Consider the following 27769-nt stretch of genomic DNA (forward strand, 5'->3'; position numbering starts at 1 on the left):
TGGACGTATCAAAAGCATCAGTGATCAAAATATTTTTCTCAGCACTGTCCTCTTGCTCAGGACAAATGTAAGAACGGTGGCTGTTTGTGCTGATGGTTCAGGATACGTAGAGACCAGCAATTTTTATGGCATCTTGGGCTGATAATGTCATTACCTAAGGAATATTGCTTCTGTGACAATGACAGAGGACACAGCCTCCCTAAAACATGCTTTTGTCATTTCTCTTATTTTTGTTAGAATCAGAAGATACTTCTGTATCAAAAATGCTGGGTTGTCTTTTAAATTAAACATAGACTATGGACATGCCCATATCATTTGATACTATGAGATACCACTGATGTGAAGTCTGGACAACTTTATTGATGATAATTTAGCATAGAAAGTGGGTGCTCATTCAATGAAATTGGATTCTTTGTAGATATTTTGGGTGGAAGAAAAGTGGCATGACTTTCAGTGGCCCCCCTTTCTCTGAAAACACACAGCCGTTTTTTCTTTTTCCTGTGCTTGATGACAAGGCACAATAGATGGTGTCAATAGCACACAGATGTCCTTTTGACATGGCTATTCTGAATGTAGCTGTAGTCATATTCATTACAAAATGCTGGAATGGTTGGTAAGGCTGGCCCCCAAAAGGCTGAAATCATTCTCTCTCCATTGTATTTTCTACTGTTGTCTGCCTCATTTTTGAACTTCTTCCTTTGGCTTCTGTAATATTGCTTCCTTTAATTCCATCTTTAAGCATTCCTTCTCAATTTTCCTTTCATTCTGACTGAACCTTCTGTATTGGTATTTCTCGGGTTTGTGTCCCAAGATGCCTTCTGTCTCATGCTATCCCCAAGGATCCAAGTCATTCTGATCAACATATGGTGGCATTTTGACTTACTAATCTGTATCTTCAACTCCAGAATTCTCCCCAAGCTCCAGGCACATATATAAATGCCTTCAGGATATCCCAAACTTGGTGTCCTATAGAACTTTATATTCACCATGTTCAAACATGAACTCACCCTTTCTAAGGCTGTAACTCCTTTTGATTAATAGTTCCATCAATCATCCAAGCCAAAACACCTAGGATTCATTCTGGATTTTTTTTAATTCCACATTTAAATTCTATTTACTACTGTTTTATGTCAGGTCCTCATCGTCCCAGAAGGGTTATTACAATAGTTTAGCTGGTCTTTTGGCTCACTCCTTATCCTGGCTTCTACCCAGACTTTGTCTTGCTGGCAGAGTGAACTCTATGATGTTGCTTATTCTTCTGCTTGAAAAGTTTCAATTGCTGTTCTGAGACATAAAGAGATAAATAATAATAGAACAGAATAAGGAATAGGTAATAATACAAAATAGTGACTAACCACTGGAAAGATGCAACCATTTTACCCCCTATCTGTAAATATTGTGTAGCCTTAACACGCTTACCTAATACATTTAAGTGTCTCAGAACACTTATAAAATTCTTCCAAATATTTAAAACATTTCTGTTACAAAGTAACAGTAATACATGCTAATGCTTTGTCGTCTTGCTACAAAGAAAGACAGCCCACATTACCCACTCCTTACCCCAAAGTCTGTTAAGTCCAATATTAGTTTTCTCTTTCCCAGGCTATAGAACTTTACCTCAGGTGGCTTTCTCTTTAGGAATTATTCTCTAGTCTTTATGTGTTTTTGTAGTTCACTTTAGAACCTTCTTGTTTAGATAATATAGAAAGAAATTAGAGCCATTATTGTAATAAATCCTGGTTTTATACTGACTAAATCAGGATGCTACATCGAGACTGCCATTTGTAATATTCTTACTTATGCCTCCAAGTCTCCTGTTCGGTTGTTTTCCTCTGAGAGCTCTTTTTTCTACTGGAAACTAGATGACACGCTAGAACAGAAATCCTTCATTACACCTTGAAACACATTTTTAGGCTTCATAGTAGTTAAAGCTAAATTCAAAACCATGAGACTTTCTCTGCTTTTTGAGCAGATACCTCTGCTCCTAAATGGCCTGAAAGCAAATGAAAATGATTCAGTCAAGTGGACACATTCTTTGACAAGAATATTTATTTGTTATTATTGAAAAATACACAAAGGCAAAAGGTTGCTTAGCTGCTGATTTTCCACAGTACAGAGGGTATTGTAAGAAAGGGGGAAATATCTGTTATAGATGGCAGTTTACATTTCTAAGGCATTTAGGCTTATGAGCAGTAGGCGCACCTAGGTCCACTTATATGAGTTTAAACATACTGAGGCACACCAGGCAGGCAAAGGATTTGAAACTATACAGTAAACTCTTCCATGCACTTGTGTCTAGGATTGTATATCCATCTCCCATCCCCCATCATTCGCTTTTTTTTTTTTCCACATGAGTTTTGGAGTTGTTCATAGAACTGGTAATAATCTACTCTTCAAGAGTTTCCTTATAATGACAATGCCAATGGGACACACAGAACAGAACTATTTCATGGACAGGTTCCGTAGACTCTTACCAAATTGAGGCTCCAGTAAGAAAAACACTGATTTGCAAAGGCACAGTGGAGACAGGTTTAATGCATTAAATACAACATGAATCATTCACAATAACAAGTTTAGTGTTTCAGGGAACTTTTGTTAATACAACACAGTTGGTCACACAAAATACAAATGCTTCTGTTGATTTGTCTTGGCAACTCAGATACATCAACAGTGCTAACAGTTTAACAGCTTTGTTCTCATCTGACAGAAAATAATGGCAGTTCTGCAAGGCAAATGTTAAACCTGACCGTATGTATTTATTAATTCCACAGTGTTTTGACAGATTATAGGAGATGGAACTCAGAGGATGCTGACACGCTCACTGAGGGCTCTCATCTCTATTTCTTCTGTTTCAGGACTGTCGCTGTGGCTAGCACTTGGATTGATCAGGTGAGCAGGGTACTGCAGCCCCTGCTCGCCTGCATACTGCTCCCAACGCAGGTCGTCGCTTTCATGGGTGATGTAGCGTTCCCCGATTTTGCACTCTAGCTCTCGCAAATCTAACCAGGTCTGATAATCCTGAGGAAGAAATTCCAAAATATTACCATAGAGATGATTACAACTCATTAAAATACGGTTTCATTTCTTGTTAGTTCCCACAACCGATGAGTTACCCTTTTCCCTTCCACTCTATCCGTGCTGTGTCTCGCATCACGCATCCTCAGGTGGAAACATCAGCACCAAAGCCTTCCTATTTACCTAAACTCTGCAAATGCAGACTGTTTATATGATATCATGCATCAAAGAGTGGGCAATTAATGCTTGCAGTCAACCAATTAGGAATACTGGTATTCCTCTGAAATTTAATGCCTATGAATAATCCTTCAGTATTGCATAGTATCATTTTTCTAATGTTTAAGTTTAATGTGAAAATAAATATATAAGAGGAAACAAACACATGCATATACTTTATATTTGTTATGCATTTGTTCCATGAATATTAGCCCAGGATTTAAAAACGCAGCCTCCAAATGAGTATAGTGCATGACCAGATGAGCATCTGCTTGGACATTTATCAGGATTACACATATAGACACTCTTGAAATCTGGTCCTTGGAGTTTTATAATGACCCTTAAATTTTTTTTTTGTTTTTCTGTTTTTACTTTTGGTGCATGTGTAAGGACATGTGCATGAGTGTGTAATGTGGTATATTTCTCCCCCGTCAAATATTCTTGGTAGAGAGAAAGATCTAGAAACACTAAATTGTTATTAAATCCTAAGATATTGCATGCATTTTGGCAAACAAATTGATATAAGAATAACAATTTTAAGACTATGACAAAAGATTTTTACATATAATACCAGAATCTTGTAAATATTTAGAAGTCCATCTGATTGGGAAAATATCCAGCGATTGATGTTTACCTGTAGCCAAGGGTGACTCAAGGTCTTATCCACGCTATAGCGCTTTCTCATTTTTACTTGCAGCAAGTTATTGATAAGATCAATGGCTGAAAAAAATTTCAATTATTGATAAAAACAGATGACAAATCTGGAACATATGCATAATTCATTTACAGTTTATTTCACACTGTTAAATGCAGCATAGTGATAACAGGCACTAGAACCTGAAGAAAATACCTCTTGAGAATTCTAAAACCTTGGCCTTCATTTTATTTTGGATGTTAAAAAATGAAATTGAAAATAATTATGGAGGAGGAAGTCTGAGTCTTTTGTGAACATGATGTGAATTTCTCTTGGTCTGGTCTTTAATACACTTTTCTAAAGTAGGAGTTTTGTTTAAATGTACATCATTTAACTATTTCTTACACTAACTGCAGGATACAACTAATATTCAAGAGAAAGCATTTACTAATTTTGTTATAAAATGTGTTTAAAGTTTAAATACGCATAATAGGCTTCAAAGTCTTGAATCAAATGACAGACATCTGGACACCAAATTTAAAAGAAATAAAATAAAATATAACATGGGCCAAGATTCAGGATAAACTCAGAGCCTAAAAATGGCCCAATAGGAAAACACTCTGGTCTCTTTCACTTTGCTTTTTAAAATATCCAATGAATTGGAATTATATCAGCCTTCATTGTTTACTAGAGGAAGACAGGAAAGAAAACAGGTTAGAACCAGTCTGTCCAGCTTAGTACTCTGATTGTGATTGGGATTCCTACAGAGTGTAATTCAGAGGGGGGGCGGGGAAGTGATTTTTCTAGTTATCTAGTTACAAAGCACCTGAGTTACCATGTGACAGAATTTTCCCTCACCTTTGTAAAAATTGTATTTTCAGCCTAGATTATTAATAGGTCATTATTAAATTCACTATTACACTTCTTACTCATTCTTGTAATAACTTCCCATATTTCTTTCATCTTAGCATTTTCTTCCCAAGAAAGAGCTTAGCGAAATCTGCCAAACCAATGGAAGCATTCACATTTCACCGGAGTTCATTTCTATCCTTAACCTACCCTGGTCATTAGGTTTCCTGATGGATCTTTCCCCTCCAAATCTTAATCAAATAGGTAGCTGATATAAAAAATGTGAATTAAGTCCCCAACTTCCCCAACCACCAAGTCCTGATTCAGGTGACTTTGACTCTAGGTATGGTCTATGTCAGCCTGTATGGATCTGAAAATACAGGCAATCACAGGGGTCCAGAGGCAACTGGGACAAAGACTGCTTCAAACAGAATGAATCAGAATCCTTCTCATTATCGGGCAAAGAGAAATTATGTCTATAGTCTTTTGGCAATCCAGAGTTCTATCTCTCTGACACTAATATTCCAAGTATTTGTCTGCATGCTTGAACGGCTGGAGAATCAAACACCTAAGAATCCTTCGATTGGAGAAAGTAAAGGCAATAGCACACATTTCAGTGCTGTCTAGGCCCATATACCCTTGCCTCAGCGAGGATATCTCAAGAAACACGGTACTTAGTACAATTTCAAACTCCAAGCATGTGTTCCCAGAGAGCTTTTGAAAGTATAGCTCTCTCAGTGAACTGTGTATTGGGCATGTGCTTTAAAACATCCATTCACATGATTTACTCACTGGTGAGTAAACTGCACCTTCCATTCTTGCTGCTGTGAAGTCAGAGAGCAGAAATGGAGGATGAGGGGAGACTCGGGAGAGCTTATGTGCTACTGTAAGTGCGCCATGGCATTACGTTTCCCCAGACCCCGCAGGCAATAAATACAGGTTATTAATTCACTCATTCTGCTTTGAATTCTATAATTAGGAAGGTAGGAGTACAGTAACTCAACAAAAGGCCTGGTTTGTGCCCAAATGCACCCCAACAGTGAGCCACGCTGCCTAATGGGGAGGGAAGGACTGCCAGAGGAGAAACTGTAAGCGTCTGAAGGGAATGGAATATGTGGAGATGGAAAATTTTTTCTGCTGAAGGAAGCACACAATCACAGGTCTGACTACAGCCGCAGTAGCCGGGCGATGTGAATAAACACAGCAAAATAAGGGCAAGTACCACCAAGAGAAAATCGTTTAGGATATATGGAGAGAATTAGAAGGGATACGTGTGTGCATATAAATATGTGAGTGGATTTGTGTGTTTATAAATATATTTTGTGGCTCTTGGTAGAAAAAAAAAATGGGGATAATTAACTTTGGGCACCTGGTGTTACTCAGAAAATAGGCCCATCATTGAGAGCTCCATTCTAATTGTCGCTGTTTCTGGAGCTCTTAAAACATCCTTTTTATTAATCAAGTCATACAATCCAGCATTAACTGTACCATCCAAAATGCCTTTCACTAAACCCACTTTTAAAAGAAATTCTAGTTTTGTTTTCACAATGTTCTCTTTATTGGCTATGTTCCTCACATGGGTCAACCATTCATTTATCTGTTCATTCACCATTCATTCACCAAATCTTCCCTAAGGAATGACTGTTGGCAATTACTTAGGTAACAAAAGAGTTAATGATAAAGCTCTAACCCTAAAAAGCTCCCAATCTAGTTACAAAGGCAAAACGTGAGCGCGCACAGACACCCTGGAGATAGTATGAGACTGTCTCCAACGGTCCAGTCTATTTCATATGCCCATGAATACTAGTGACAAGAATTTGTTTCTCCTATAGTGTGCCCCAAACTGTCTTTTTATAGCTAACCCACATTAACTTGGCTCTATTTTGTATGACAGTTTTTCAAGTCTTAGGGATAGCAATTCACCTTCACTTCACCTTCTTACAGTTCCTTCAGCTGTCCTTCACACTCCTGATTCTTCCTGTGCACGCTTGACATTCACTAGCTTTTCTTCAATGTTCCTATTCATTGTTGACAGAAGCCTCCTCATAATTAACTGACTTATTTGTACACACAGATATTATTCAGGTAGCCTAGAATTGAGGGTATTTTAAATTGCACATTCATATTCTTACATAGTCCTGATAACAACCCTATGAAAGTAGTTACTATTTTCATTGCCACTTTATATAAAAGGAAAAGGTCATGTAACTTGGCCAAAGTCAGACAGCTCCTGAGCTGAGACTGAAATCTGGGGGTCTGGCTCCAAAGCCCCTGCTGTTAAAGACTATGGCATATAGCAACCAGATCATACCATTAACTTATTATTACTAACTGATATTAATGTTAAAAGTTAATTAAATTTAACATTTTTTCTAATTTTGAACATTAAATTCTTCTTAATTAGGTTTCTACCACACTTTTATGTTCTTATGTTCTTCTGTGAGTTTAACTCAACATTTTGGCATTCAAAGACTATTTTGAATATGGTATGAGCCCCTCCTATCATAAGGGCTAAGTATCCTAGCTATCTACCACTTCCAACTGAATGAGTCTATCTGCTACATATTAATCAGATTATTAGAAACCTTTTTTTTTTTTTGGTCAGGAAAATGCTTTAATATGAGGCTGGATGACTCTATCCTAGATCATACTCCCAACCGCCATGCCTACTGGTTATTCTCAGAGCAAGGCTGACAAAAAAAAGGCAATCGCCTCCTAGGAGTACTGCCATCCAGTCCCTATTTTATCATCTTTTTTTTTTTTTAAAGATTTTATTTATTTGACAGAGAGAGACACAGCGAGAGAGGGAACACAAGCAGGGGGAGTGGGAGAGGGAGAAGCAGGCTTCCCGCCGAGCAGAGAGCCCGATGCGGGGCTCGATCCCAGGACCCTGGGACCATGACCTGAGCCGAAGGCAGATGCTTAACAACTGAGCCACCCAGGTGCCCCCCTATTTTATCATCTTTTCCAAAGATGGAAGATGGATGGGAGATTTTTTCCAAATGTTTTATTATAGTGAAGGCACATTAGTCCTCAGTAGTACTTATTTTACCATTCTTATTTAAAAAAAAAAATTCAATTATTCTGGAAAAAAAATTAAGTAAACTAATATTGACTAATACTGACTTTTAGTCATTTCCTTCTAAGGGCCAGGATTTGTTTTCTAAATGTTTGAACACTATCTACTCTATCATTCAGTCTAGGATTTTGTCAAGGATCAATGTTAAGCTTCTTGTTGAATGAATTCAGAATTCATTCTTGACCCCTTTCAGAAATTCAGAAACCTCTGGCCTGTCTTAAGTATCCTGGCATCTCTCTCATTTTATCCATGATTAAAAATTACTCACAATGGCTCTAAGAGCACCACTGTGAGCTTCTTTAATATGCAGTCATAAACATTTATCATATTTATAGATGCCACTGAGTGTCCTTCCTCTTGTGATACGAGCTAACTCCCAGCAGAAACTACTAGGTGTAATATTAAGAGTGTAGAGGGTCCAAGCTAAGGGAAGAGGAAGCCAGTAACAAATAAGCTAAAAGACTAGTAAAACTGGAGTAGCCCCAGCAGTCCCAAAATAGAGCCAGCAATCAGAAGAAAAGTCCAGATGGGGGTCTCAACTCCAGTTCCCAAATGTGAAATCAAGACTCGGCAATCTGATCTAAAGGGAATGCAGGGGATGAGGGGGAGGGAGAGAAAATGGGAGAGACAGATACAAAATTGGGCCATTCTGTGAATTTCTCTCAAAACTAAGCAAAGGAGAGAGGGAACACGTTCTGGGTCTGGTTGTGGGAAACAGGAGTACAGAAGAGGACTGCCTTAGAATGGAAAGTCAGAAGGAAAATGCATGTTGGCACCACAGCAGAGCAGAACTCCAGAGCCCAAGGGGGAAGGTAGAAGGAGGCAGGAACTCCAGGTTCCCCAGAGCTCCATGAAGATCTGCAGTCGAAGAGGTTTCCATAGCCCCATGAGAAAGGGATACTGGAGAAGGAGATAATGTCTCAGAAAATCTTGGTATCTTGTACCTCCTTCCCTAGATATGGCAAAAAGGATATATCCAAATACCTGCCTTTCAAGAGTTGAAATTTACTGCAACACAGTGCTGGTCTCCACAGTTCTGGGCAATCAGCAGATGCAATTTTGAATAGCTAACACTGGCTAGGGCAAAAGCTATGCAGGGAATCCTTTATTCCCTCGGGTTATATATATATATATTTTGTTTCACAGTCTCCTCCTTTTATTCTCTCAGTATGAAGACTCCCCCATTGCTCCCTGAAGAAAACAGGAGAAAAATAGGCAGTGGCTGATTTCTCCTCTTTGCAGTAAATATGGTAACTTTTTCAGAGACTAGTAGGATTACCTTCTGCCATTTATTCTGGGAGTTAGCCTTTCTAATATTCTGAGGGTTTTGTTCTCTTCCTTAAACTCAATCCCCTCCTTCCCTGTCATTAATAAACTGTCGTAAATCCAAGCTCTCTAAACACCTTGGAGAGCCACATCGAGGTGATGAGGGAGAGAAGCAGAAAAATGTTCACCTTTAGTCCAGAAGGCTGACCTATATAGCCTGCAGAGTTTCAATATAGATCAAATACATGCTGGTTGCTACATTCTTAAAGGGTCTCATGACTGCCTGTCTATCTCACCAATAGTTAATATCGAACTGAATGATAAGCACCAGAGAAATCTTGTGAAAGTAGTTTTACGAGTAGAAACTCAAAGAAGACATTTATGATCTAATACTCCCTGCACCCTCCCCCTTGAGCACTAGGCATATAAGCACCAGCTTCATTCAGTAAAGTGTAGCTCTTTCTGCACGCGGGTCCTGTCCCTGTGCTACTTAAATAAACTTATGAAGTTGCACCATAAAACATATCAAGAATTCTTTCTTGACCTTCGTGCCAATGATCCCACCACAGAGGCAATGTGGAAAGTCTTTCCCTTTTATTTGTTATTGGAAAATTTTAAGCAATTGTATGGTTCAAATTTTCATTTTTAAAGAATCCCTTATCCTTCATGAGCAAAAGAGCTTTGTGCCTTCTAAAATGTCTCTAGCCATGGATTCACACTGATGTTTCCTATAAGTTAGAAAACAAGAGAAAAGAAAATCTGTTTTTTGAAGCCTGATGTTTCTTTTTTGCCACAATAAATTCTTGGCTAACATGGTTACTTTCCCCCTAACTTCCTGTATAGCAATTTCTCTCATTGCCCCATCAGCTGAGAGTCTAAAATGTCAGGAAAGCAAAGAGAAAATTGAATCAGACGTTCTCTTTTGCTGGAATGGAACTTTAGCAGATGTTAGGATAGCTAAAGTTCTGGGTAGCCTGTCTGCCAGGTGTACAAGTATATCGGAACAAAACCAAAACTAAATCGTATATGCAGGTGCTGAAGGGCTTTGTTTTAATAGGAAAAGAAATGTTCCATCAGAGTGCTAATTGTATGGATTCCATTTTTTCTGGCATCAAAATTCAAAATTACCTTTGAAATTGTAGAGACTATATTGCAGTCATTCTGTATTTCAAAGTAAATACCATGTGTATGGACAGAATAGGTTCTGTGCGGGGCGCCTGGGTGGGTCAGTCGACTGAGTGTCCAACTTTGGATTTTGGCTCAGGTCATGATCTCAGCGTTGTGAGATGAACCCCAGGTTGGGCTCCATGCTGTGTGTGGAGCCTGCTTAAGATTCTCTCTCTCCCTCTCCCTCTGCAACTCCCCCTTCCCTGACCTCTCTCCCTCTCTTAGAAAAAAAAAAAAAAATAGGTTCTCTCTATATAGATTGGTACATTTGCATACGCCATTACTATGGCTAAACTGAAGGACATCCAAAACCTGGAGAAAATCCTACCAAATGAATAGAATTGGACATATTTGAATATATAATAGGTCCCGCGCGTCAAACCTCTCAGTCATTTCCCATCTTGTATTATCTCAGTATATGCCTGTCTTCCCCCCAATTCTTCCCACTAGATTTTAACTCCTTTAAGGTCAGATTATGTACTGATTTTTGCACATAAGTTTCATAAATATTTAAAATAAAATGCATCATTCAGCACATTAGAAAAATGCTTGCTAAATGGCATTTGGTAGATTGAATACATTAATGAGAAATTTAAATGGCCACTTTCTCAGCTCTAAGTTTTAATATCCACATTATGTGCATATGGTTTGTATTATTTTGGTTAAACATATCCCTGGATGGAAAGACATCACAACTCTACAAAATGTAATAGATCACAGGATTGGTGACTTCTATCAGAAAATCAAAATAATGCTGAGAATACCTGAAATAGAGATCATGTTATTTTGCAATGTTGATTTTACAGAAGAGAAATTACCTGTGAATCCCATGGGCTGACCTCTTTTTTCCAGAAACAGTACCTTTTCAACACTTCCCACACTGTCTTCTGTCCACCCACAAACTAGTCAGGTACAAATTTTCAAATAGGAAACCAGATCGGAACTATTATTCTAGTGATGGAGCCATCATCTGTCAAACCACTGCACTCCTTGCCTTCAAGGACGTATTTTCTTTTCCCCCTTTCGATTCTGCCTCACTGCCTGTCACAGTGTAGTGCTCAGTACTTCTCTCGGTTTGCTTCATGCTGATGCTAAGTTGTGTGTTTATTTTAAAAATCATTTTGCAACCCTTCACATTCCAGCTCTCAACCCAGCAAGCTGTTGCCCGGCAACACTAACCGGGACGCTTCTCCTGGGCTGAAACCAGAGGCTGGCAGCAAACAAGGCCACTAGAAATCATCCTCTTACTCGGTCTGAGTCAATGACCGCAATCCAGTCAAGTGCAGGACCTTTCGAGACTCAAGTCGGTATCTTTCCTTTTCCAGTTCTTTCTTCTGTAGAAAGTTACTCTATCAATGGTTATGCCTTTGTTTTACAATTTCAGTTCCTCTTGAAGACTAGGAACACAATCTTGGAAATTGTGAGTTGTTAAAAAACTGCCTACAGCAGCCCCCAAACTGATGCCAAATTGGTTCAAAATTTAAGGTAGAAATCAAAATACATTTACTACACGATCCTAATGATATTCAGGTGGATTTTTTTTCCCTTTTTCACTGCACATTAAAATCCTTTGGAGAGGCTTCTGTGTTTCTGGTTTTTAAAAAAATGCTAATACTCAAGCCGCAGGTTCAAGTGAAAATCTTTAGGGAGGGGCTTCCAGGTATCAGTATTTTTAGAAGTATCTCAAGTGTTTGCTAGTATGTGCAGCTATCGTTGAGAACAACTCTGCCAAGCCGTGCTTCTCAGACTTTTACATGCATATGAATAATCCAGGGATCCTACACTGAAGATTCTGATTTGGTAGATCTGGGGTAAAACCTCAGAATCTATGGTTTAGTGGATCCCGGGAAGAACCTTAGACCACATTTTAAGTAGCAAGGAACTAGAGCTATGAGAACATTGACAGGAGTTAATAATTGGTTAATATCACCTAAAGGGCCCCTGAATGGATGGATGTAAACATAGAGAAAGGTCTCTAAACATAGAGAAAGGTATCTGTCCTCAGCCCTATCTGGTTCAGTATTCTGCAATGAAGACACAGAAGGGTTTTAGGATTCAGAGGATGCCAACAGGAAGAGCAAGCAAATTGGATTACGCAAATAAGTTCCAAAGTAACTGTATCTGCAGCTATGGGCCGTACTAATAAGATAACATTTAAAAGGGACAAATGAAACGAAGTCCTCTTTTTAGGTCCCACTTCCTCCCCCCCCCCCCCCGCCCCCAAGGAAAGGTCTAAGTACAGAATTGGAAAACCTGGCTTACCAACAACATTCTGAGAAAGAATTCAGGATTCTAAATCCACAGTAAACTCAACACTTGTTTACTTACTGTTCCCAACTCAACTGTGATTTTATGTCATGCTAAAAGAAATGTGTTCTTTATCATGAGGAAGTGGTGACATCACTTTACACTTAACTAGACTCATGGAACCTGAGTGAGAACAGTTTTGGGGTTCGATTTCAAAAGAACATAAATGAAGATAAGAGTGTTTGGACCAGAGTGAACAAGAGGCTGTGAAGGAAAAGCTGACTGCCGGAGAGGAGAGGACAGGAGAGGAGAGGAGAGGAGTGAAGCAAAGCTCAGGGGTGACATGATGGCTGCTTTCAAACCTCTGAGATGAGCCTCTATTTGGAAAAAGGAGCTGGCTTGTTCTAACAGTGGATATAAACACTGAGATATTTTTGCTCATTGTGCAAGGGTCAAATTCAGAAGAAACAGGGCTCCTCATGAAACTCTGTATTTTCTATCACTGAAGCAATTTAAGAATGTTCTGGATAATTACTCGATATCTTGAACTATAGAGCAGTACAGGGGTTAAGTAAGATTTTTAAGATGCTGTATTTTGAAGTATTCTGTGTTGTCATTATAGAAGAAAGCAAACTCAGAATACTTAAAACTTTACTGTTCTTCTACCCTGACATTTCAGATGTCATATTTCAACTCAACTATGATATACATTCATAAGTGAAATTTTAATTTTATAATTGAGATATACAGGAAACACTTCAATTGGGGGGGACAAATAAACAGCCGATTTTTGAGCACCTGTCATGCCAATATTCTTGCTAAAACTTCTCAGCAGTTTCTTTCTACAAATTACCACATTTTAGAGAAAATTCTATTCGTTTTATCTTACTCGCTATTAAAATAAACAATTCCTTTCCTGGTGGTACATCTTTTCAAATATTATCTCATTTGGATTTTGAAATACATGTATATGTACACATACATACATAATAAAGAATTCACTCTATTAGATTAAAAAGAAAATCACTGCTCACAATTTTAAAGTTCCTTATTATTGAATGAAGTGCATGGCTTAGAAAAAAAAAGTAAACGTAAGTAACTCCAGAATTTCAAGTGGGGATTATTAAACCCCGTGGAAGTTCGAACCCACATAATTCACTTTAGTTTACCAATCGTGATAGAATTTCCTGGGACTCAGTCAAGCCTTTTGAAGCAGTTCACCAGCTCGTCCCCTCACATCTCCTCCGTGCTGATATGTCTCTCAGTGGTGCTAATATGTTGACAAATCAATCTATTCATTAATATTCAGCAGGCTTGCTGGATCTGCAATCCTCATAAACTGTTACAAACAGAGTTTAATTATTAAAATGACAATTGTCTTTCTTTTGTTTCTTACACCATTGGATTTCTGGGTCTCATCTACCCGAGGCTTATTTTCAACGGGGTTATTTTTTGTTTTGAACAATATGTAGTGCAAGAGGGACCTACAGCTGGTTCCTTTTCATGGCAAAGTGCTACTTCCAACTTAAGTGTTTAGCGTTCTGGAACACTGTTCATTTTGAAAACATACCATGTGGTATTCTTGGTGCTAGGCTTTTATTTAGCTTTGCTTTGTGTTTGTACTGGCTGTATTTTTCATCTTCAATTTCTGGGGGAAAAACACACTTGTGACCAATTTTATTTGAATTAACCACAGTGAATGGTAAAAATTGCTTTTAAAGTAAAATTGGGATGCTTTGATAAATTTAGTGGTATATTATGATAGCTAGTCCATGACTCGAGATGCCATATATTCTACACTGTGCATAAATCTCACCACAGGACTGAGACTCACTGGAAGAATAAATTACAGCTATGCTTATCAGGGAAAGGAGGAGACAGAAATACTAACCTTGAGGCTAATCGAGTACACAAGTGGAAAAAACCTATGTCACTGGGGCATCATCATGATTTGATCATTCTGAACTGAAGACAAGCTATAGGATTCATAGCAAGGGGTTTCCTCCCCCCTCCCCTTATATGTGGAATGTGAAAGCTTCATGTCAGCTCTTAATTCTTGATAATACCAACTAACCATGTGACTCTGAAGCTGAGCAGTAACAACACAGCAGGTGATCTGAGAGGAGGTGCTTCTTCAGACTTCACCTGCGAATACAGAACATGATCTCTGTCTGCAGGGGTTGGGGGCTCATTGTGAGACAATTTCCAAGGTTGCCTCTGTGTTGATTACTGCCTGCTTGCCTCCCTAATGGCACATAAAGGAATATCAAAACTCAGAAGAGAAAAAAAATAGTAATTTCTCTGGTGATCTTCACAGTCTATTACTAACCTTCCTCAGATTTACTGTGTGTCTCTAATTGAACACATCGATTCAGTTTGATGATGGAAGTGTACTTTTTACTCTAATAAATGCTTTCCCATTGCTGCAGGTTTGTCATAGTTCTGGTGAGATGACTTGCACTGGAACAGATATGATATCTCACTTTACCAGCTATACAATCCACATCACTCGGTTATCTATGTCACTTCCCTTCTTCCTCTAAGAGTAAAATCTTGGGAAAACAAAAGCTGCCTACTAAGGTCATACATAAGAAAGAATAGTTTAAGATGTATGTTATGATTCTGAGCAACTGAAAGAATTTAGGAAAAGAGAATTTGTTTGACTTTCACACTTGAAAATTCTCCTTTGTGTGGACACAGGTTTAGAGAGTGAAGGTTATTATGTCTTCTTCACCTGCCCAGTCACGATGCAAGGGTTGGTGTTAAGGAAAAGGAAGCATAACCCTCACTCTTCAGTGAATGATACTTATATATAAAATATTACATATACTGTCTGTGTATTTAAAATTTTAGACATTTTTAGACCATGCACAGAAGAATTATATAAAAGGTTGTACTCCATTTATTTCTGGAGCATTCTTTCCCCCCTCACACTTTTGTTCATTTTTATTATTTTTTATATATTTTTAAAGTAGGCTCCATGCCCAGCATGGAGCCCAACATAGCACTTGAACCCACGACCCTGAGATCAAGACCTGAGCTGAGATCAAGAGGCGGACGCTTAACTGACCGAGCCACCCAGGCGCCCCACTTTGATTATTTTGTAATAAAAGTATTGCATGCACTTGGTAGAAGATCTAAATTAATCAGGAAAAGGAGTTCAAAATGAAAAGTAAAAACCTCACATCTCATTATGAGACCCACTCTCCAGAGATTACCTCTTTTAACTACTTAAAAAAAAAAATTCTTCTGATTTAAACCAGCGCTACTCAGAGGAGGTCCATGGATCACTGTAAATCTGTGAACTGTTTATTGGTCTACAATGAGATAAGTACAGAAAGTAAGACAAAGTCTTTGGAAACTTTTATAGAAATATGATATTGCTGTCACATTTATTTTATTTTACAAAGTACTGGTCCATATGTTTGGAAATTAAGATAAAATAAAACTGGTCCTTTATCACAGAGTTTGAGAAGAATCACCTTAAAAAAGAAAACAAAACAAACAGATTCCTTTCCATTAAGGACAATGAATCATTTTATTTTTTTCTTGACCTTATTGTCCTCCTTCCCCCAAGTAATGAGATTATCCTAAGTTAATGTACTGGCCACCTTTGTAATTTAGAACAGTGCCTGGCACACAATATGAGCTATCTATCGCAATACATATATGTAATATTTATTCACAAGTATTAATTCTTAAGATTAAATTATATATTAAATCATATACAGGTAAATTTGTATGACTCAGTCCGTTCACCTAGGCAGAATCTTATATGAACTCTGTGAAAGCTATGGCTCTTAGAGTTCTCTTTACCTCTTCTCTGTTCTCCTCCTTCTCAGGATTGTAGATGTTTCATTATTTACATTCTTTTGCGTAAGTATAATAAAGTCAGACATGTTTGGTCTAAAGGTTATCTAAAATTTTAAATTAATATGTGGAATAACTTATATGTAACTATTATGAACTGTAAGATTATAATCCCTGCCTCCTATTCCCTATAACCTATAATATAAAATTTCCAAACCTATGTCCATTCAAAGGAGAATTTTCATGTGTTAAAAGGATTCTCTTATCCCACATTCCTTTAATTGCTCAAAATCACGGCACATGTTAGTTTATTATGTATTGTATATAACTTTATTATACAACTTTCTGTATTTCCTGGAGTTTATATGTTTTCTTTTGTATTCTTCACAAAAGAAACTGGTCAAGAAGCTTTTTCTATTCTTACTACTTTCATGACAATGTATATTGAAATACATTTAACATTTGGAACAAATTACATGTCCTGATATTAAATATCTGATAAAGAAAATGTGAATGCAAAAAGAGGTTGGGAATTAGAGAGGAGTTTTATGGTTTATTTAAATTTAAATTCTGGGAATTTATTTAAAAAGTTTTTTAGAAAAAAAAATTTTAGAGCACTGTTCAGCTGTTAGGTCCTTCAGAGGATCAGGGCTCTGGAGCAGCGTTTTTGGAAGTGTGATCCGTGGACTTTTTACATTCTCAGGGCAGGATTGCAGCTTATGTGGGTGGAGCCTGGGAATCTCCATTTTTAACTAGCTCCTCTGATGAAAGGGTGGCATGCCAAAGTTAAAAAATGCCTGCTACAGACTTAGAGCTAGACTATGACAGGTTGTTTAAAATGAGCCATAATCAAGAAGGTTCTTCGGCAAAATTATTAGAAATCCCTTTCCTTGCAAATATTCCTGTGTTCTATTAGCTAGTTTTTCCATTTCCCATTTCTAAGCCTTACACCCCTGGTATCTACTTCTTAAGTCATAGACAGAGTCTTGTTTGCAATTTTCTGATGTTTTGGCAATGTCCATCCAAGATTTACCCTTATTATTGTACCAGATGTGCCAAACATGGAGAATAGCCTGGTCTATCTCTTGTTCTTTTGGAATTGCTAAAAATGCAATGAAAGGAAGGGCACATTGACACATGATCAAGTAAGGCATCATTTTCCTTAAGTTTCATCTGATTATCTAAAAAATGTTTAAGTGAAAATGGGCTGCTCTTTCTATAAGATAAAGTAAATTTGCCTAATCAAGTATATATTTTAAAACAGGTACACAAGTCCTTTCAAGGAACTGAGAAAGGTCATAGGATGGATGTGTTGAGGGCCAAACTGAACTCAGCATGTGATAAAGCTAGAGGTGGGAGTGAGGCCATGTGTAATCACTGATGGGTAATAATGGATAAACTGGATGATGTCAAATGCCCATCCAGTAGTCACAATGATGAAATGAAACAAGAGGAAATGAAACAAATACACAACGCTGGCTTAGAATGAACTGTAATGTTCTCAAACTCCCATCTCATGATTACCTCAAGTCTTCTCTTGTGCAATTATTTGTAATATGACTCATTCTGGAGGGTTTTATTGTATACATGCATTCTTATTTAGTTATATTTGTATAACTGTATTTATAATGTGTGTATTTGGTTCTATATATAAATAACTATATATAACTGTAATTAAATATATGTTTAGTTACATATATAACTTTACATAATTATATACATGTGTGGGTATAACTAAATACACATATAAAGACAGATACATAGATCATGTAAAGTGACTGGAAAACAGAAAGTGTTCATATATTTAAGGTACTCTATCTATGTCAATCACTGTGCTAAGCACTTTGCAGTATAATTTCATTTAATACTTAATATAACCCAGTGAATTAGGAATTACTGTCACCATATTTCAGACAAGAAAACTGAGACCTAAGAGAGTAAGTAACTTGGATGGGGTCACCGTTACACTAAGTGGAAGAGCTCTCAACTCAGGTCATTATCACAACATGATCTTGTTTCCCTGTATTTTAAGACATTATTGAAAATTGTGTTGCTACCGTAGCTCTAAGCTGGTGAAAGCATATTAAAATTTAATGTGACAGCATGGCAAAATCCATTAGAAGGATAATCAAGAGGCTGTAAATGTAGTAGATAAGAGCATCTACCTTGGAGCCAGCTGACAGGATTTGCACCCTGGCCCCACTCAGGCAAACCACTTAACCCTCTGTGTCTACACCACTTCATCTTTCAAATGGAAACAATTATAGTATCTACTCAAAGGTTGGGGATGATTAAATGAGTTCATATATGTAAAGTGCTTGGCTATAATGCAAATGTTATAGAAGTGTTAGCTACTATTATTTTTTTCTTTGAAAGTTTAATTTTCTTATCTCCCTTTTACCTGTAACATTTGGTGAGTTAAGTTTTCCTCAACTTTTTTCTCATTTTTCAAATCATACCTTGATTCACAAAAAAATCTATTTTTATAATGGACATCTGTTAATGCTTTTGTGTTTGTTTTTAGCCTACTATCCTTTCCCTGCAGGAGCTTACTCTCCAAACTGGAGAGGCTCTCCATCATCCATATGGCCAATCAAAGCCACACTCCTGCGGTGACAATGGGATTGTTCCCAGGGTATTACAGGATTTAAGCAGAGCCAATCAGTGCCCCTTTTAGAGACTCTATGGCTACTGAGAGATAATTATTCTTCCACTCTGAGATCATGTACAATGAGTAGCATGTAAAGCCTGGGGCTGCCGGGGATCACTTGGCATCACATGAAGAGTCACCTGAGAAGGAAGCCATCATAAAGTAAAGCGGAGATGATGAGAGATGGAGAAATAGGACACTTGAACCACCGGATCCAAAGAGACGAGGTTCACCTTTTCGACTTCCCAGTTGTGTGAGTCAATAAATTATCTTCTGCTTAAGTTAGTTATAGGTTTCTATTATTTGCATACAAGAGTCCTGATTAATTAATTCACTGCTAAATTATTAGTAAGCACATCTCCAGAATGCTAGTACTCGGCTTATTCTATTATCATAGCAAAAATAATGAATGAGTTTAAAATATTCTCTATAGGGTCCTAAACATCAATCCATAAGAAAGAAGCACCCTTTCATGTACAACAATGTATGATATAAAGAATGGAGGCAAATAATTTCAAATCCAAGTCCTGCCACTGTGTGACTTTAGGCAAGGCACTTAACCTTTCTGGTTTCTGTCTATTACAGAGACTAAAACAAGTTACATATTGGAGGATTGTTGTGAGGTTCAAATGGCACAATGATAACTCCAGTACTCCAATATATAGCATTATATTATATCAGGTACATTTCTACACTAACAGAAAAAAATGCATGACCCAGGAATTTTTTCATTCTGACCCATCTATGTATGCTACAAGGACCCTACAACTGTCTTTTTTCTTTTGCGTTTTCATGCCAAGAAAAAAAAATACAACTACAAATATGTCTGAAGAATCCTTGGGAAACATGCACATCAGTTTGCATATAATTTCTAAAATTATACAATCAATTCTTGGTTACCCGCCAGAGCAATTGCTTAGAGCTTAGTGTTCTAGCCTCCTCCTAAATCAAAATCCTTGGTTCACCCCACACCTGCCTTTGTAGATGCTTTTCACATCCTTTATTTCATTCAGTCTCTGTTACAACCTCACTATATAGGCAGGAACCAAAGCTCAAAGAAGGTTAAGTGATGGCTAATGAGAATGGCAGACAGGATGATAAATCCAACTGCTTGACTATTGTTCCTTACCTTTGATTTTAGAGTCACTGAGGTGCTTAGATTTTTATTTCCTTGTATCCGGATGGTGGTCTGGTATGGTTTAAAGTATACTGTGACTAAAAATTCACTAGTATCAGTTGTGACCATCCTTTACCAATACCAGCTTGCTTGTGTATTTATCAGCTCCTATGTGATTAAAATTATGTCGTACCAGCCCGTTATTACTTTTCATGAGGGAATTATTTGTTCTCAACAAGATAGTGGGATAGACTCCAGGCCAGTAACTACTTCTGTAACACTTCAGCTAATATTATGACATCTTTAACTAACTTTTTTATATTTGACTATTAGTTCTGTTCATACACCAGCAGCTAGGTAACTCATTTGCCATCCAGAGCCTCAAGTGGCAGGCAGTAACAACTCTTGTGCTTCAAAGGCAAGGATGAGTCAGAAGAAGATACTGAGGAGAGAGGCCAGTTAATTCCCAAACTGATACTTGAGTCATTTAGAAAAGTGAGGGTCTATCTGAGCTGGCCTCCACTTCACTTTGTCTGAGTGGTAGGAAATTTTTAGCACTTAGAAATACGTACAGCAAGTAAAATATGTACTTCCTGGTCAAATATAAATGCCTTTTTAAATTTTCCATGTAATTCTCTTTCTGAAATGCTACATCTCTTTCTTTGCAAATTTTGTGCACACATATATATGGGGTTTCCCAACAACAGTTCCTTGAGGCATTAATATTTAGGTCTCTGTCTCTACTATCAGTGATAATTAAACATTCACAGTCTGTAACTGTTCGATTCCGGCCTCAGTAGGCTGTATCAACACAGCTAGGCCAGCACATTTCCACAGTACCAGAGAGCGGGCATCATTTATTCCACTACTCCAAGAAAAAGATTTTAAAATGTGGAGGCTATTTTCCCAATGTCCTATTCCTGCATAACAGGAAAATGTGACTGGCTTCCGAGGTATTCCCAATTTGCACTGTGGTAACAATATCAAGTCATTTTACTGGATTTCTGGACTGCAGGTATCAAGCATAATGGTTCACCGTATTTAAAGGTAGTGTTTCCTAACAAGGATACTGGTCACAAGGTTATTTGATAATTCCACCTTTCTGCCTTCTGGAATGGAAACATAATGATACTTTTGCTTTTTGTCTCTGTTAAATTATCCTAAATATTTCATTAGTGCTTCGGCTACATGATAGTTCTTTTGTAGGTCACAGATTCCTTTAAGATATATCCATCCAGCTATGATTTACAACTAATTAGAGGATGTTAAAGGTTGTTGCTAATATTAACTCAAAGCCCTGATAATGGATAGCTCTTGCCATTTAATACCAACAGTAGTCTAAGAACTTAATTACCTCAGGCAGTTTATCTACATTCTTTTCCAATTTCTACATCATCGCATTCAGTAACAGGTATTGAACAGATGTTTATCCATGACTGTATTTGCCTTTTTAAGTGGCGAAAGATCTGAACAAACTTAGAACTAGACATGGCCTAAAAACTAAAGAAGGACCGGTCATTAACCGGTGGTGGTTAAAGAATGTATGCGCAGATTGTCTGGGTATAAATTCTGGCTCTGCCACTTACTAGCTCTGTGATTTCGGCCTGTGGTGTCCCTTCTTTTGCCTCAGTGCTCTTACCTGAAACCCAGGTGTAACAGTAAAACTTATCTTATAGGTTGTTGTGAGAATTAAATAAACTCCAAAGTACGTTCATTGGGTTATTCAATTCCGCAGCACTGGGTGTGCCATTTTCTCTGCCCTGATTGCCCCTCCCACTTTTAAAACTCTCTCTCTCTTTAAGAAGAAGGAAAGATTTTTTTGAGTTTAACTTTAAATAATGCAGCACTGCCAAGGCAATCTATCCTAAAGAAATCAATCAGAGATACACATAGAAATTATATATAAGGATCAAATAGGAACAACCTAAAAATATAATACCAGGGAAATCGCTAAAGAAAATACCATATATATTCTAATGTCACATGAAGGAAATCAGCACACAAAGAACTGGCATACTAATATATAATATGATAATTAAAATATCACTATCATTATAAAGTTCGTGTGTCCCTAATAAAGTGCTTAATACAGAAACAGGTATATGGTTAGTAAAGATTACTCTTAGAAGAGATTAGCTGTTTCCATTACAACAACGTTTATAAGTTCTAAGGCAATATGCCAAAATAATAACAATTTCTTTTTGTTTCATTTGTCTCTTAACATGTATCACTCAATTTCTCTATAAAATATGGACATTTCATCAGAAAATGTTTCAGTCTCCATTTCCTTTACTCCTTCCTAATCCATCTTAACAACTTGTGCCCCTACTCCAGTGGACAATTTGCAATGAACATTTATCAATTTAATAATTCACAATTGAATTAATAGTATAACACTTAAGCATTAAGCCATTATCATTTTTGAGTGGGAGATAGTACCTTCGTGAGAGATTTCCTTCCAGGGATTTGGTGGATACATGAAAGCTGCATTCTGGATTTGGTCATGTATGTCTTCATCTTCATTGAACGGGAACGTACCACTTAGGCTTACATAGATGATGACTCCAACAGACCACATGTCTAGAGAGCGGTTATAGCCCTTGTTCCTTAAGACCTCAGGAGCCAGGTAGGCTGGGGTGCCCACCACTGACCTCCGGAAAGACTTTTCTCCAATGATCCGGGCAAAACCAAAGTCACAAAGTTTCACCTGTTGGTAATAGATGGTTTGCAGAAACGGTAAGGTCACAAATGGTGTGTCTGTGTGTGTCTTAGCCCAGGTCTGTCAACGACAATTAGAATACTTCACATATATTGTATAGATTTCTCGTGCATGATAGAAGTAATAGCTATTTTCCATTTTATATATCTGAAGACAGTGGTGAAGTACTGGTACAAAAGTATATTTTCATTCCTGAAAAAATCATCTAAACATTCATCCTTCCTTCCCCCCAACACAAAACTGAGAGATAAATGTGAAAATATGTATACTCAGAAGTGGGTAATACTCTTTTACAAGGCAGAAAAACCTCATGCAAATCTGGAACGCAAGGGCTTATTATAAGTAAAGGTTGAAGGATCAGCATAGAGACCTGTCATATTACCTACGATGATCCTCAAAATCAGCTCTGCTTGGGAACCTAGACAGAACCTGAAGAGGTCAGGGAAGCAAGGCGGATAGCCGCCTTAGGTCACTTCGGATAGCAGGTTCCCTGGGGAGACGTGCAGTAGTTTTCCATCCTCTGAGTTGAGGAAAAGCAGAAACGTTTGCCCTTGCCCGTCAGAACAACACTGAACTTCACCGTCCCTGGGACTCTTCAGTGTTCTCCTCCCTCCCTGGCCAGTGCTTTCAGCACTGCCTGGGGCTGCCGGTGTCCCAGGCTCTGTCTACACTAGCAGCTGAACAAGCACAATGAGGAGGCTCTGCACGTGTTGCACTCAGGCAGGCTGAACTGAGAAGCCAGAGTAACAAAGCTGCAGTCCCCAAGATCAAAGAAGGAGACAAATGGATGAAAACGAACAGGTAAAACATGAAACAAATAAAGCTTTTGAGGAAAAATCCTGCAGGGGAGCCGGCTGCCATCAGCTGGCTTTGCCAAGAGAGGCTTTCATACTTGCCTGGGGGAAAGGATCTGCCGATGCCAGCAACACGTTTTCTGGTTTGAGGTCACAGTGAACGATATTTTTAAAGTGAAGATGCCGCAAAGCCACAAGTATCTAGAGAGAAGAAAATCATCAAAATAATCTTATTTTGGTCTATGAGTTTATTTCTAAATGTCTTCTACTGGGACATAAATTGGAAGGGCCACGAGAAAACCCACAATGAACAGTTAAGCCTCTTTACACCAAGACACTGAAATGAGCTCAATTCACAGGGCAGGTTTCTAAGGAAACGTGAGCAGAAAGAGTAGCATATTATGGTATTGATACAGCAACCAAGACAGGTGTAGATAACAGATGTCAGTAATATCTTCCAGGGAGACCCATTCTTGAATAGTTTCAAAGAACCAGGACTCAGTCACTGTGCAATTGAAAGTTTCATGAGTACTTTTAATACATGGGCCCACAGACGCATGACTCACTTGGTATGCTGGACTCTGGAGACCACAGATAGAAACGAAATAATACAACAAGCCCCCGCCACCTTTCCAAGTATAAGTCAGACTTGGGACTCAGGGACTAAACAAGGCTAGGAAGCTGCAGTAAAACAGTGATAACATTTGATATTGAATATTATCTTTTTTTTTCTGTCTCTAATTGATTTCTTACCTGAGTAATTAAAAACTTCGTTATGTGCTCTGGCAACCTGCCCTTTTCACTTGACAAGATCATCTCCAGCATGTCTCCATGGAGTTTTTCCATAACAACAAACACTCTTTCAGGCGTCTCAAACATACACTCCAAATTTACAACACCAGGGTGATGAAGGTTCTATTAAAGATAAATAAAGCACTTGAAGAAAATGAGTTTTTTGATACTGTTTGGCAAGCTCACTGATTATATAAAACTGTTCAAGCTTAAAGCTATGGAGAAACCCACACTTCAGATTTTTAACATTTCTAAATTCCACATGTGCTGCCTTATATTTTTGAAATTATAATGTCTCCAAGAAATATATCTTTACTTTCTATGCAGAGTGAAATTATTTTTTTCTATGCTGAAAAACCTAAGTTCCAGCACAGTGAATTGCTAATTAGGTTTTAATTAGAATGCCATATTGAGAAATCTGTAATTTCTCAGGATCATCTCCAATATTAAGCATACCACCCTAAATAAGCATACTAGGCCATCTCTACACACTTGATAGAAAGTTAATGTAGACAAGATGAAGTCTGTACTTGCAGCGCATCAGATGGCACTGAGGAAGCACATGAGTCAAAACCTTTTGGAATTGTTCTGCTATGAGAAGCTGCGGTAGTTGCTACCAACGCTCCTATACAGAGTGAAGATTGCCAGGAAAACAGCAAAAAAAAAAAAAAAATTATCGAGCCCATGTTTTGTTCGGTACCCCATGCCACGTGGTAGTCCTGTGTGGTTCTCAAGCACTCAATAAATATTTCCACAATAAAGCAATGGCTAATGAGAGGATGCATTCGGCTTGACATGTTAATTGTCACATATGTCAAGTAAAATTACTCTTAACATTAGATGGACCCTTGTGAGGATGCTTCAGTCTGAACGTTGCTGTGGGGTCATCAACAAAGCCTTCAATCATCTGACCTTTATTTTATTTTTCTTCTGTGCACAACAACAAAAAATCCTAACATTAAAAGAACTATTATACATTCCACTTACATTTCAGCGAGAAACAGAAAAAAAAAATCATCATGAACACAAACTACCTAAAGAAAAAATCAGGGACTAACTGAAATGTACTAACAGCTGGACAGAGAAAAAAAAATAAATGATTTTAGAAAAAAAATTCTCCTTCAGAGATAAAAGTGCACGTAAAACGAAATTTTCACAAACTTCTTGAAACCTGAGACAGCTCGCTCTTTAGACCTCACAGATGGGTACTGGCTGGTGAGTAGCAGAAGGGATCGCAGGTGAGTCTGCATGGTTGTCGATCTCCCTCTGCCCACGGACAAGGAGAGTCTGGCGTGAACTGGATACGGAGCCTGACAAAAGCTCCCGTGATGATAACCCGTCTCTCAGGACGCCCTGCCCATATTGGGCCATGCTGATTCTGCCTCAGACACCTGATGGGTCTTTTTGATTTTGGTGCCTTGATGCCCAATCCTGTACCATTAATGTGGTCAGGGAAGAGCAAGTTTCTGAATGTGGTCTGAACAGATGTCTACACTCCTACCCCAAAGCCTTTCACCTCCAGAGGGCTGGAGTCACTGTTCCTGAAACTGTTACACTGTTAACTGGTCAAAACTGTCTACTTCAGGATAGACTAAACCTCTAGCTTCAGAGCTGAAGTACATGGAGAGAGAGTGAGATGAACAACACTACTACTTTATTTGTCCTGACTGGCTACAAATAAGACCGGACAGCTGCTGGGCTTTGACCACTGTGGGGGTGCCAGATCGTTAGGTGGGAGACGCTAATGAAGGACTCTGTGAGTCCATTTGATATGCAGTATGGAGGACCAGTGATAGCATTGCTCGTACCTGAGCCCGTGCCCAGGCTGTCACATGGTCTTGAATCCCCTTCCTGGATCCAGGAGCCACACGGAGTAGAAAGACTACCAGCCCCTGGGATATCCAGGCATCTTAGCTGCCCTCTTTTAAATCAATGATGACAGGAAAGGATTTAAGAATGACATGAGAGTCCTGCCTGAGTTATGATTCTCCTGCGACAAGTCCACTGTGAAATGTGCTAAGTGTACCTTCCTCTTTGAGTATCTTCTGAACTGATTCTTTTTTCTATTTACTCTAACTTTAAGCATTTAAGCAGTATTCTGGAGAGTTTAGCTTTCTTTCTTTTTTTTTTTTTTTTAATATTTTATTTATTCATTTGAGAGTGAGAGACAGAGCACAAGCAGGGGAAGAGGCAGAGGGAGAGGGAGAAGCAGACTTCCCGTGAGCTGGGAGCCTGATGCAGGGCTCGATCCCAGGACCCCAAGATCATGACCTGAGCGGAAGTCAGACGCTTAACCGACTGAGCCATGTAGGTGCCCCAAGTTTGGCTTTCTTAAATGACCAAGGCCTTGTTGACTGAGTGGGGAGCAGGAACAATGAATAGGAAAGCAGGAGACAGACAGAAGAAGGTAGCAATGCAAGGGGTCTCCCGTGTAGACCTAGGAAAAACTGGAGTGTGAAGAAGATCAATGAAAAGGAGGCTCAGGAAGTGCAGGGGAGAACAGAAGTGGTGCTGCTTCTGTACCCTGTCTTGGGCTATGAAGGGTGGGGAAGAAGAGGGAGTCAGGAAATGGCCAGGAAGCTCTCCTACCTAAATTAATCCAAATATATATGCAATGTTGATTCTCATATGCTTCTACTGGCATTCCTCTACGTGAGTGAAGTCTTAAAAGTACTAACGTCCTGTGTCAGTATTTCTTTTTTCCTATTCCCTATTCTACAACATGACTTAAGGAGCCCCTATATGAGGCGAGGACTTAAATGGGTTTATTTATTTGGTGTATTCCCAGAATGTTCTAGGCCAAAAGTATGGAACAGATTAATGAGATTATTCACTGTCAACGATCTTGTGCCATGTTCACTGTAAACTCTGAAGCACTCTAAAATGTCCCCTACTAACATCTTTATGAAAGGATAAGGGGAAAGTTTGCTATTTTTAATAAGGGACTTTGAATATAGTTAGGTATATAGATTTATAAAAAATTCAGTAAAAGCATTGAACTAAAAGTCATGTATACACAACTGGTAAAAAGATGTTTTAGAAAAGTTTAGACTAATATGTTTGCTGCACATGGCCCTTGCTCTTTTATAAAAACCTTTATGCTTTTCTAGGTTTGCTAAAGAATACACTGAGTGGTAGCTGAAAAATTTTTCCAAGAGAAAAATGACTTTTTTTTTTTTCCTGCAGAGCTGATATATAACAAATTGACATTTTTAAAGTTTATCATGTGTAGTTGAGACAAGGCCATCACAGATGCTTACTCATGAGCCATATTTTTTGCATTGACCCAAATGACCAAACTTGTTTTTATATTTGACAGTAACAAAAGAAAAGAGAATAGAAAGAATCATGCCTTATTTATCCATATTCTCCATACTATACTGATGAATACTTCTTTACCCTAGAGAAGATAAT

General features: G+C 38.2%; 1 protein-coding gene across 5 annotated transcripts in view; it reads right to left on the reverse strand.

Annotated features, from left to right (window-relative positions):
* Positions 1-2031: 2031 nt before the first annotated feature.
* Positions 2032-27769, reverse strand: part of PRKD1 (protein kinase D1) — a 317005-nt gene continuing 291267 nt past the window's right edge. For all 5 annotated transcript variants that reach the window (XM_032404867.1, XM_032404869.1, XM_032404865.1 and 2 more), the window contains 5 exons: positions 24317-24478; positions 23666-23764; positions 22490-22757; positions 3866-3951; positions 2032-3018 (listed from right to left, as the gene is read on the reverse strand). In XM_032404867.1, the coding sequence (XP_032260758.1) occupies positions 2800-3018; positions 3866-3951; positions 22490-22757; positions 23666-23764; positions 24317-24478 (834 nt within the window). In that variant the 3' untranslated portion in view covers positions 2032-2799. The remainder of the gene's footprint in view (positions 3019-3865; positions 3952-22489; positions 22758-23665; positions 23765-24316; positions 24479-27769) is intronic.

The sequence above is a fragment of the Phoca vitulina genome, unplaced genomic scaffold (assembly GCF_004348235.1).
Source record: "Phoca vitulina isolate PV1807 unplaced genomic scaffold, GSC_HSeal_1.0 scaffold7, whole genome shotgun sequence".
Classification (NCBI taxonomy): domain Eukaryota; kingdom Metazoa; phylum Chordata; class Mammalia; order Carnivora; family Phocidae; genus Phoca; species Phoca vitulina.